The 13,090-nt window shown below is 45.5% G+C and overlaps 1 protein-coding gene across 8 annotated transcripts in view; it reads right to left on the bottom strand.

The window, feature by feature from the left end:
- Eri3 (ERI1 exoribonuclease family member 3) overlaps positions 1–13,090 on the bottom strand; it is a 124,859-nt gene that overhangs the window by 50,060 nt on the left and 61,709 nt on the right. For 7 of the 8 annotated variants that reach the window (XM_052177137.1, XM_052177138.1, XM_052177140.1 and 4 more), the window contains one exon: positions 11,366–11,438. In XM_052177137.1, coding sequence (XP_052033097.1) covers positions 11,366–11,438 — 73 coding nt within the window. Of the gene's footprint in view, positions 1–2,428; positions 2,620–11,365; positions 11,439–13,090 lie in introns of those variants that run through there. The other variant, XM_052177134.1, reaches the window with a different exon arrangement.

Here is a 13,090-nt window from a genome sequence, read left to right as displayed (position 1 = left end):
TTCCAAAACCCGGTAATTGTAAAAGGACATAATATTTTTTCCCTGATTACCCCAAAGGCAACACATGTTAACAAGGCAAGGGAAGGAGTGAAAGGAATTTCAGAGTTCAGACAGCTGTAAGACATATTTAAAGGAAAAGCCCAGGCTGGGCACTACACCATGGGGGCAGGGCAGCAAGAGGAAAGGAGACATTCCCTGTGGCTCTGGCAGCTGATGCTAAACACTGGGGTTTCCCTTCTCTACTTCTGGACTAGACTTCAAGAGTTTAGCTCCAGGCACACACAGTGCAGAGTGTGGCCTGAGGGAAAAGAACTCAGAAATTGGAGTTCTGAGGCCTGGGCTCGAGGGCCCACTCACAGGTCAGCAGCTGCTGCTCAAAGCAACCCAGGCACCCTCTACAAGCCAGCTTCACATAGCTGTGTTTACCATGCCCTCATTCCCACCTGGGACTATGTGTCCTGCACCCTGTGTTTAGCCTGCTTGTTCTTCAAAGATGGCCAGAAGTCTTGGGTATCCAACCCAGACTGTATACTGGCCACAGACAGCGAACTGCTTTGGACAGTCCCAAAGACCTGGACCACAATCCCCCCCAGTACTGCCCATAGGACTCAAAAGTCTACAATTAGTGCAAGCTTCCATCTCAGAGCACTGAAGGGCTTCTAGGTCCTCAGATCTCTGTTCTCACTTGAGGTTTGCTCTTGTGTCACATGAGCTTCTCAACAGTCCTAACAGAGGGGGGCTGCGCTGGCCCCGCTCACCCCCTTCTACAAAGGTCCAAACAGCAACCTGGTGAGCATGCTCTGGATCACTCCTGACTGCTGGCTTCCCCGCTGGCTCAGGCACTCACTGAAGCATCTGATCTACAGCACTGAGACCTGCTGACCCAATGCCGGCCCCCAGCAATGAACTTCATTAAGGCCGAGAACTTATTCTTCCATAAGCCCTTAATTTATTACTGCACTGATTGGGACTCTGAATGCTCCAAGGTCAGAAAAAGTCACACTCAATCGTAGACTTCTTTCTTCCCTTCAGCAGTTTCTCTTGCTATCGCCTCCCAGAGATTGTCTGAGACAGTGTTTCTTGGAGAGACCACAAAAGCTCATTCTCCTCTCCCTCAGATGTCTGGCCCTAAGCTCACCCTTTCAGGGCACAGAAAGCACAGCAGGACATGGAGTACAGGCAGCAATGGGAAAGTAGAGCTACAGTCTACACCCTGCCTTTATCTGACTGTTCGATTCTAGACAGCCCTATCCCCAAGTGCCGGATAGGACTGGAGAACCAGCCTGCTTGCCCAACTCAGACTCCTCCTAAGGCTGCCTGCCTGCTTACTTTCCTACACAGAGGCCACCTAGGCAGGCTGTGGCATGAGAGGGAATTCCTGACAGTTATGTGTACATACAACTGCATGGCTTGGTCTGATTATATATGAGAACTATTGAAATATGTGTAGGCATGCACTTATACATCCATTTGTACCTATGTGTCATGCATATGCACCCAGCAAAGCTCATTGTCTGTATTCATGTGTATATCCACACATCTTTCTGAATGTATTTCAACCAACCTTTTTGTTTCATAATTCCTATTTAGAACAACATTCTTTCTACTCAGCCTTAACCATTACTTCTGTGGCCGTACTTTAGAAATTGTCAATATCCCATTCTTTAAAAAAATCATTAATTCAAATATCCTACTTTTTTTTTAAAGTCAGAGTCTCATGTAACTTAGGCTAGCCTTGAGCTTGCTATGGATTCAAGGGGTCCTGATGCCCTTCACCTCCTGGTCTTCTTCCCCCCCACCCACCAGGCCTGAAATAATAGATGCCCAGTGCCACACTTGGCTTTCACACTGCTAAAGATCCTCATGCTGGTGTGACAAGCAGTTCCCAACTGGGCCACTTCCCTAGTCCTTTCCCTGCTGCACTCCCACCCCACCCCCCCACCCCCTGCCCGCACTCCCCCCCCCCCCCCAGATAGAGTCTCACTCTATAGTCCAGGATAGCCTAGAATTTGCAGCAAACCTCCTGCCTCTGCCTCCAGGGTGTTGGGATTCCAAGCAACAGCCATTACACCCCATTGCTCACCCTGCCATCTGGCACACTGAGCTGCGCCTACAGCATAGGCCTCCATTTCAGCAGGACCCACCTGCTTTGTCCACACCCAGCTGAGCCTTCCTCTTTTTGATATTCATCTTAGATCCCTCCGTCTGTCTTGTTAACTGCTGTCTTGACAGTTATCTTTTAACTCCCTGTTCTTTTTATCACAACTCCTTACAGAAAATCTCGGTCCCAACAAACCTAAGTCCCCCTTTCTCCACACTTACCCCAATCTACTGAGCTCTGCAAAGAAGGATCAGACTGCTGAACAGAGTGGCTCTGTTACAAACTAATGTCATTGATCTGACTGGACCCTCAACACTACCTCTAACTCCTCTGCCCTCAAATTAGCTCCCACGGTAACTTACCAAAGGGATGCAATCCTCTCTTACTTCCCAAGAGCCCTCACAGACCTCCCTATTGCCAGCAAATAATTTACCTACTTGTCTCACAGGGAAAACAGAAGTCACCAAGCCACCTGATGTTTGCTGGTTGGTTTTTTGCTTTGTCAGCTTCACACAAACCTATACATCATGAAGAAGGAATAGGAATTGAGAAAATGCCTCCATAAGGTTGGCTTATAGGCAAATCTGTGGGACATTTTCTTGATTAAAGAAGGATGTTGGAAGGTCCAGCCCACTGGGGGCAGTGCTCCACCTGGGCAGGTGGTTCTGAGGTATAGAAGAAAACAAACTGGGCAAAGCATTTAATAAATCAATAAGCACTACTCTGCCACAACCTCGGCTTCAGTCCCTGCCTTGGCATCTCTTCATCAACTCTGTCTTGGGATATGTAAGCCAAATAATCACATTTTCCCTCCAAGTTGCTTTTGGTTCTCATCATCCTCAGAGCCATAGAACCTGACACCAGGATCATGGGGTACTGCTGTGATAGACAGGGCTATGATGTCTTTGAGAAGACTGTTAGAGCCCAAGGAAGGATGCCTGAATCTTACTCAGATTATTGAGTAATGCTTATTGGAGGTGGATGGGGAAGGGAATGAGGAGGGGCCTTGAAGGTGGGGACCAGGTATGGCGAGAGAGGGTGCAGGAGAGGGCTGGGAGTGAAAATGGCAATGGATGGACATCTCTGAGACAGGGGAGGTCTGGGAGTCTATGAGGGTGACCATAGCTGATACTCCTACCAGCAGGGGCTATGGAGACTTAAGTGGCCACCTCCTGTAACCAGGCAGGTCTTCCAGTGAATGGAGGGGTACACCAACACACCCATAAAACCTTAAACCCAAAATCTATCCTACCTACAAGATAGGAATACAAGATACAGGGATAAAGAGGGAGCAGAGACTGAGGGAATGGCCAACCAATGGCTCGCTAATTTGAAACACGTCCCATGTAAGATATGGGATGTAAGATAGCCTTGACACTATTAATGATACTTTCCTATGCTTGCAGCCTGGAGTCTAGCATAACTATCTCCTGAGAGGCATCATCCAGCAGCAGATGAGGCAGATGCAGAGATCCATAGCCAAACACCAGGCAGAGTGTGGGGAGTCTTGTGGAAGAGTGGGGATAGAATTGAGAGAGCTGAAGGGGTCAAGGACACTACAAGAAGACCTACAGAGTCAACTAACCTGGGCCCATGGGGTTCACAGAGAGTGAACCACCAACCAAAGAGCATGTGGGGGCTGGACATAGGCTCCCTACATATTTGGAGCAGATGTTCAGCTAGGTCTTCAAGTGGGTCCCCTAGCAATTGGAGCAGGGGCTCTGCTGCCTGCCTTTGGATTCCCTTCCCCTAACAGGACTACCTAGTTGGACCTCAGTGGGAGAGGATGCACTTAGGCCTGCTGTGACTAGATGCTCCAGGGTAGGGTGGTACCCAAGGCAGGGGTGGGGGTCAGGGTGGGGGTGGGAGCTTCCCCTTCTCTGAGGAGAAGAGGAAGGAGTAATGGTAGTTGGAATGGGAAGACAGAAGGGCTGGGGCAGAGCACAATTAGGATGTAAAGCGAATGAAAGAATGAATGCAATCAATGAATGAATGAGTAAATAAAATACTTTGGATTTTTAAAGACGCTATGGATATTTCAAAGAAACAACTCTTAAGAGTGTTTGAATTTTTAAAGATTGGGACTTTTGAAAGTTGGAATGTGCTTTATACTATTGATATGAGATCTTGGGGATGAACAAGAAAGGAAGGGTTATGATTTATAAGTAATATGTTTGTGTAGCAAGTTGACAAGGGGATAATTGTGTTGATTAGCTTAACATTTGAATTGAGAAAATGCCTCTGTAAGATTGGCCTATAGGTGAGTCTGTGAAATATTTTCTTGATTATAAATTAATATGGGAGAGCCCAGCCTACTTGGGCTGTACCATCCCTGGGCAGGTGGCCCTGGAGTGCGTACAAGAGGCGATGGAGCCTGTTGATAAAACAGAGCCATCAGTGCACAGGGCCCCTCCAGAGCGGCTGCTTCGCTTCTTGTCTATTGTCTCCTGCACTGGCTCAGTCAGTGGACTGCGACTCAGGAGATGTGAGCCAGATAAATGCTTCCCTTCCCCAAGTTGCTTTGGGTTTTTTGATTGTTTGGATTTGTTTTGTTTTGTTCAGGACAGGGTTTGCGTAGCTCTGGCTGTCCTGAAACTGTCCGTAGACCAGGCTAGCCTCGAACTCACAGAGCCAGCCAGCCATCCTGGCTTGGGTTTTGAAACCTTAAAACATACTTTCTCCAGTAAGGCCACACCTCCTAAACCTTCCCAAGCAGTGCCACTCCCAGACGACTAAGAACCCAAACACACCAGCCTCAGAAGGCCATTCTTACTCTAACCACCAGAGCTGCCATTGTCACCACAGCAATGGAAAGCAAGATGAGCCAGCTGAAATTACCTCAGCTTCCCATCACACAACAGCAAGCCGCTGGACATGGAGCTGCCCCCATCTTTGCTTTTTCTCCTCTCCGGACGAAGCAGAAAACAGTCTTCCATCTCCTTTCCTCCTCTTAGAGGCATTCCTAATGATTCCCTCTCCTCTCTGCACCTTTAGCCTGGCTAGCCTTTTCCAAATAAAGTCTTGCACGTCAAATCTACCTCAGCCATGTGAGGAAGCAGCACACCTCTTGCCTGTGCTCTCTTCTTCAGAGTCAGCCCTGGACAGATCGCAGCTCTCTCACCCTCTTCTTTCCTCATTCACGCTCCATCACTGGCTGTACCCCCATCCTTACTCTGCATTCCCAAACTCTCTCGAGCATCAGGAGGGTCCAAGTCTCGGTACCCATATGCAATTGCCTTCCTGTTACCTCCCCACACCCTTCATTGCCCACCCCCCAACTGTAAACACCTATCTGGGCCTCTGGGAGGTCACCCCTCCCGGACCCTCTGTGTCTGTACCGTGAAGGCTTGGGTTTTGCCATATACTGGCATGAAGCATCATCACTCAATGCTCAGGAAGGCTGTAAGGGTCAGACGATGTAGTACTGTCGCCAAGTGTCTGGCCCAGGGCTGGGCAATACAAATGCAGTGCAAGTGTACGAGAGAGTTGAAGTTTTATACAGGTCATTATGGAACATTAGAAGACAAAGCACGTTGGTGTAGAGACATGGCTCAGTGGTTACAACCACTGGCTGATCTTCCAGAGGACTTAAGAGTTGTTTCTCAGCAGCCCCAGGGGCCTCACAACCATCTGTAACTCCAGTTCCAAGGAATAAGGCCCTCTTTTGGCCTCTGTGGGACCTGCACATATATGGTACACACACATACATGAAGCCAAAATACCATACACATAAAAAATGATAAAGGCTTAAATTTTTACTTTAAATATAACATGAAATTAGTTAATAAATTAATATATCCAAATATCATTTTAAACATGACAGCAGCATAAACATTAAGAGATACTTTGTCTTTTTTCAAAGTAAGTCCTTTTTCAGATTAAGTCTATTAATACTTAATATCACATCTCAGCTAGAAAGCAAACTATCAGAAATATTTAACAGTTTAAAGTGTAGCATCTCTAACTCAAGTGCCTTTAAACATACTCAAATTTTCTCAAATAAATTTTACTTCAAATGTATTAAAACTTAAAACAAATTAAGATTTATCTCCAAGCGATCTACTGCCACATGCCAGTGGAAATAACAGTGCAGCAGCACAGACACTAATGTCTGAATTTCAATCCTCCCCAAACTCCATGCTCAGATTTAACTCTACTATAACAGTATTGAGAGACGGGACTTTAAGAGACCATTAGGGCATGGGAACTGTCCATGTGCTATTGTTCCAAAAGGGCACTGGTTTAAGAGTAGAGCTCTTGTCTTCTGTGTCCTCTGTACTCTCCTATCATGTGAAGCCTTCCCATGATGCAGCAGGAAGGTCCTTACCAGACGATGCCTCCACCTCAACTATGAGCCAAATAGACTTCCACTGTTTATAACCGGCCAAGTCTGTAGTGCTCTGTCAAAGTATCAGACAATGGGTGTAGAACATAGCATGCAGTCAGACACCAGCGTCTATTTCTATTAGACAGCTTCCTTCGGACTCTTCCTTCTCTACTTGGCTAATGTGCTATCTCAGGGGTTTGCTTCGCTCTCATTTTCACCCTATATACACTTCTCTGGCAATACCATGTACTTCCATGTTCTCACTAGTTATTCATATATCAAGAACTTGTCTTGACTCGGTACCTCTTACCAGACCTTAATCTTTAGCACTTCAACAGAGCCATAAGAACTGCTCAGATGTCTAATTTTAACAGTTCTAAATCAAGTCGTTCTCTTTAGCTTAGGTTTCTCCTTCCCTCATACAGAAAATTCATTCTAATTTGCCTACATGCTCAATCACAAACTCTAGGGTCATACAGACTACTTCTTTCACCCCCTAACTCTATCAACCAATTATCATTTCCTGTCTGTTACATAGTTAGTGCTGCCATAACACTTACTTTCAAGGAATAAATATGTCCCGATGTAACTGATGTATTAAAGAATAATTAAGCATAATGTCAATATTGCATTTGTTTCTGTCATGTTTCCCAATGATATACTAGATATGTCAGATGTGATAGTATATACCTCTAATCCCAGCACTAGAGAGGTGAAGGCAGGAGAATTTCAAGTGCTATGCCAGCTACCCTGGGCTACACAGTGAGATTCGGACTCATAAAGATAGAGGAGATAAAGGAAGCTAAACTCTCCCTCACAGAGAATCTTGTGAGATCACTTAAAATGCACACATGCATATCTACAGCGTCTAACAGCCACATCCTTCTGGTTACAATTTCCTATTAGAATTCAATTCTTCATCCCATCACTTCACAGTAACACATCAACTATAGTCCTTCTTATATCTAGTCTACATGCAAACTCTAGACTTATTTTTAACCAAAGTACTATATTTATTATAGTATTTATGTATTTCTTAATCATTTAACTATAAGACTATAGTATCTTTTTTCTTTCTTTCATTTATTTATTTATTTATTTATTTATTTATTTATTTATTTGGTTTTTCATTTATTTATTTGTTTGTTTGTTTGGTTGGTTGGTTTTTCAAGGTAAGTTTTCTATGTGTAGCCTTGGCTGTCCTGGAATCCACTCTGTACAGCAGGCTGGCCTCGAATTCAGAGAACACCTCCCTCTGCCTCCTGAATGCCCCACACCTGGCAGCCGTCTATCTTTCCTTGCTATGTTGCTATGGAGTTTCTGGGTGCTGTACTCCCTAGGTCACATCTACTGCATGACTTTTCTTAGTGGAAGAAATTTTGTTGTTTGGTTTGGATTTTGGGACAAGGTCTTACTTTATAGCCTAGATTGGTCTTTCACTCTCAGCTCAGGCTGGCCTTGAAGTAAAGACAATTCTCCTGTCTCAACCTTCCAAGTGCTGGGATTACAGGCCTGTGTGGCCACATCCAGCTGGGCTATAGCATGAGACTCTGTCTCAAAACAAAAAAGCAAATGAGATAAAATTTTCTTCTACTAGCTCCTGTTTATCCTAAAAGCAAGAGGCTAAACCCAAACAGTCTACCAGCTCCAGCCTCCCCTTCTATTGCCTCACCTCATGTGGCTTGCCTCTTCTCATGTGCCTAGGCCTCGGCAGTCACTCATTCAGTAAATGACAATTAAGTTGCTCTGTACTGTGAGCCATCCAATGTGACAGGGATAGAACAATGAACAAGAGGCAGGAATTCTGTCTTCCTGGCTTTTATAAAAATAGCAGGCTTCTCTTCACCTCAGGGCCTTACTATATGCTGCTTCCTAAGGTTGGCCAGTTCTTCCTTCAGTCTATAATTTAGATATCCTTCCTCAGACTCTACCTCAATAAATCCAGTTCTTTTACTATATGATCTACAACTATGAACTGTCTGAACAGGTTATTGAATAGAAGTCATATGATCTAAAACAGTCACCTTTTGTGTTATATTCCTAGAACTTAACATAGTACCTGGCACACAGAATATCTACTTATGGATAAGATAATGTTATGTTTTTATGCTTTATGGATATGTTTATAAACATATTTATGTATATTCATATTTTCAAGTATTTCTGCAGATGACTGTTTATGTGAACACACACACACACACACACACACACACACACTCCACTTATTCCCTAGTAACATCTATAATCTCCTGGAAAGAGCTAGGAGCAGGACTTCAAGTCTTCTTTAAGTTGATAGCTCAATAAAAACCTAAGCTCATTCAAAAACAAGCCAAACGTCAGCCAACAGTGACTTCGGCCACTCTGCTACAGGGGAAATAGTAGTGGTAGGAGAGGTCAAAATATGGCTGGTGCAAAGTTACTCCTTTTCGAGGCAGCCCACAGTTCCTAAAGAGGAGAAAAGAACTGAAAAGACAGTATTTGAGTTCTTCTCAGACTAGAGGCCCTAGCAAAGTAAGATGCTGAGTTCATATCTAGTGACTAACATAGTCACACACCTGGAACACAATGTCACTGGGGGCTGGAGAGGAAACCCCCTTGTTTTTCTCAGGCCTGCATGGACTATCTCATAAGAAGCAAACACGGGGTCAACTGAGAATAGAGTCCTCAGTTTCCCTCTATACCCATTCCTTCCTTCCATATTTTGGCATCCCAGTGGAAAACGGATTGAAGAGTCTCAAGATGGCCTGAAGCACCAAGGGGACCTAGTGTTATCATATGGGTCAGCTGCTCTCCTGCCCTTCTGCCTAGGAACCTAAAGGCAGAGAGCTACCACACACCAAAAAGTCTAGTGAACTTCAGAGTAATTGTTCATGGTCAGTGCCTGCCTCGCCTGGCCGGGCATTCACATTGCATTTGTTGAGACCATCGAGCAGACTCAGATGAGCTCTGACAGCTGGCACACTGTTTTCCTGGACAGCATGTCTATCCACACAGGCACGCCTAGCTCCGCTCAGGAGGGTCTCTATGAAGCTAGTTCTCAATGAAGAGGTGGCCAGCAAGTATACATACTAAAGTCTAACTGACCCAGTCCAGACCCACTGAGGACACAGGCAGGAACCAGGCTGTCTCTGTGCTCCAGAGGGACTGGAGTAACCGCTTGGACCTATTTCCAACTGAGCTAACTGATATCCCAAGTCCAGGAAGCCTCACAGCAAGAGAAGCTTAACACCTTTAAGGGGCAGGCATATGCCTGATGATGATAACAAGAGGGACATTTCATGCAGAGACCCAGCCAGATCAAGGCTCAAAAGCAGGACAGAGCCTAGCTTCTTCAGTCAAAGATGAGAAGTAGGGTCAGAGTGCAAAGGACACACGCTAGGGGAAAGCAGGACAAAACACGGAACCACGTCCAAGGCCATCTCCGTGCAGAGCAAATACCTTCAAAATTAGTTGCTTCACTCTTCTTCCACATTAGCTTCATCCACACAGCAAAAGCAGTCTGTTCTCTCTGCCTCCAAGCCAGTCTCCTCCCTGAATGCCCCATCTTCACAATACCTACTGTGACCCCTCAGTAGCCTCTCCTCTCTAAGTCTACAGCTGCGGTCTCCCTTCTTCTAGATTCCTAGGGTCACTAAGCTGACTGGTAGCATCAAGTACACCCTGAGGCTACTCCAGGGCTGTTTTTCTCTACCTTTCTTCTATAACCTGGGCCTCCTGGAGCAGTAACTCCTCTAGAGTGAGGAAGGAAGAAGCTATTCCTGTATTCTCTCTTCTGCTTATCCAGGAACTACAGCATATGCCAGGGAAGGCTGGTTTTCTGGGTGACTCATTCTCTATCAGGGAACTACCCTAGCGATGCAAAGTCCTTTTGAGGCCCACAATCCCATGCTAACTTTATAGGTCTACAATGCTGTATTAGTGCCAAGATCCTCCTTCATGCTCCAAGGGTTCTAGCTCCCACTGTTCTCCCCATACATGAACAAGGCTCTGCTAGGATCAAGGGAAACCAAAATCATCATAGGCAACCCCTCTTCCTAACTAGAGTCACAGAGACCACATTCATAGGAGAGAGAGAGAGGGGTGGGGGGGAGAGAGACTGCTGTAGCAGGTGGTTCTGATGCTAAGGTCCTGTTCCCCAATTGGTTCTTAATCATCAATAAAGATGCCAGGAGTCAATTGCTGGGTGAAAGGAAAGAGTCCCGACTTCTGGGTCCCTGTTGGAGGCCAAAGGAAGCAGGAAGAGAAAGGGAGATTTCACTGTGCTTTGGAGGGAGAAAAGGTGACCAGCCATGTGAGATCTCAGGTGGATTGGCCATAGGGAGATTAGAAACCCAACTAAGCTGAGGGCAGTTTTGGGTTGCTGATCAAGGAAAAGGTAACTGAGCAACTAAAGTTGGGGGCAGATTTAAGGTACTGAGCTGGGAGTGAAAAGAAAGGCGGGAGATAGCCAAGGAAGGCTTAGAAGAGCCCAGCAACTGAGCCAATAACGCAGGTTGAAAATAAGTGTGTGTGCGCACGTGTGTGTGTGTGTGTGTGTGTGTGTGTGTGTGTGTGCATGTCTTTCATTCATGGGTCCAAGGGAACTCGGGCAGGGCTGGCAGCAAGGTCTGCCCAGAGCTTAAAGCAGGGTAGCAAGAACTATACACAACAGACTGTATTCTGAAAGGCTCAACTAGTTCGATATGTCTCCTAGTGACAATACAGCTCAGCCCAGAGATTCAGAAGAAAAAAGCACTATATATGTTTGGAAGACACCAATAGTACTGACCCTCAGGCAGCTTCCCACGCCCCAGAAATATCAATGGTTCAGTGCATATTACCCAGGGAAGAAAAAGAGGGATACTGAGAAAAGAAACAAAAAGGCACAAGAGTTAGAGGAGAGGAGGTGTGTGTGAAGGACAGAAGAACCAGAGGCCCTGGTGGAGCTCAGGTGGTACCTTTTTAAGATTAATCCACTGCTTGAAGTAATCCGCCACTGGCAAGCCTAAATAATGGCACTGGCCTGGAAGCCTACAAGAAAGAGAAAAGAGAACAAGTTAAAAACACGCATGTCCCAAAATGTGGAGTCTTAAGCTACAATGAAAAAAAGGTCTACTTAACAGAGAGACCAGAAGGAACAGCAAATCCGCAGGAGCCCACCTAAGGAGGAGACTCCACCTCCGGCACCATGGGGACTGGGCTTAGAGCCATTCATCACAACCAAATATGAGTTTCAAGAGATATTACATAGAATAACACCAGATGCTACTATTTCCTAATTTGCAAATTATACATTTTAAACACATTAAGGTCTTTACTTCTATCTGTCCTCAAACTGATCCTGTGAGGTAGGTACTATTGTCTATTGTGGTCTCCCTGAATTATATTATTTCCTTTTCTTTCTTTGGTGTTCCTTATCCTTAGAAACTAATTGCTAAACTCAGTATTTCAGAAAAATCACACTGAGTTCTGGGTGTAAAGAGGCCACCAGAAGCAAGAGGAACATAGGGGGCCTGGTCAGAAAAGGGTAGGCAGTCCTTGTCTTATTTTCCTGTAGCTAACCTCAGTCACCTCCTGATGACTTTACTTGATATGGGTCAGGAATCCTGTTGGTTCTAACTAGCTGTGGAGAAAAGGGGATTCCTTTTGGATTTCAGTGGTACATGACAGCTATAGATATCACCCCTGGTTAGGAAGAGTCTAGCTCAGTGGGATCCTGCCTGTTCCTCTCAAAGAAGTATCTATACCACAGGAGCCACAGTGAGAACGACCAGAAAGGACGTTCATCTAGACAGTCATTCATATCTGAGCATGGCCCAGCAGGAATCCTGAGTCCTTCTCTCTGTTCTATACCTGAGTGAAGTGTGGAGGAGGAGATACCAATCTTACTCGGGAGCTGCATGCATGAAAATTTGCAGATTCAAGGAGAAGAATAGGGTTGCTGAATGTTCCTCTGAATGTCCCAGCTCTGTGTCTCCAAGTACATACAGCACAAATACAGCAAAGGCCAGACTCATTTTCATGAGAGACAGGGCCAGAGCTGGGACTTGAACACCCAGGTATCTCACGGGAAGATGGTTAGACATCTCTATCACATAATCCTACCTCAGAATAGAGCACACAAGGTGGCTTAGAGTGGTCACCATCGTGTATACAAATGAGGAAACAGATTCAGTAAGGAAAAAGGATTTGCTCGATCATGCAATAAGCCAAGATTAGAACTAGAAATGGACACCTCTGGAGCTTCTGACTAGCAAGTGACAATTGCACATGCTCAATGAGAGACCTTGACTCATCCTGGGGAAGGCAAAGCTTGGAAGCTTGCAGAGGTAGGTAGGATGAAGTTTACTGCTCAAGGTTACAGCTTTGTTTTGTTTTTTACTCAATATTCTTAGGCATCTAAGGCTAAGGTCAGCAGGTACCAGTAGATACATGGTCCTACTACTTGGCAAACAAAAGGGCGAAGGTTCCTGGTACAAAGGGTAAAAATGTTAAGTTTTTACCAGAAACTGATCCCAAGGAAAAGAGCCACTGGCAGTGGGCCCTTAACTAGCCTGCGGGCATAAACGTGCAGGCGAGTTTATGGTGCCCAGGTCTCCATGCAGCTGGATTCACTGGGCACAAAGCTCCCCAACTGCCCAAACATCATCTGGTCATGCTTATTACTGTTGCCCAATGAAATT

The sequence above is a fragment of the Apodemus sylvaticus genome, chromosome 3, assembly GCF_947179515.1.
Source record: "Apodemus sylvaticus chromosome 3, mApoSyl1.1, whole genome shotgun sequence".
Lineage (NCBI taxonomy): Eukaryota > Metazoa > Chordata > Mammalia > Rodentia > Muridae > Apodemus > Apodemus sylvaticus.
The sequence above is the reverse complement of the archived record's forward strand: the minus strand, read 5'-3'. Positions and strand labels throughout refer to the sequence as shown.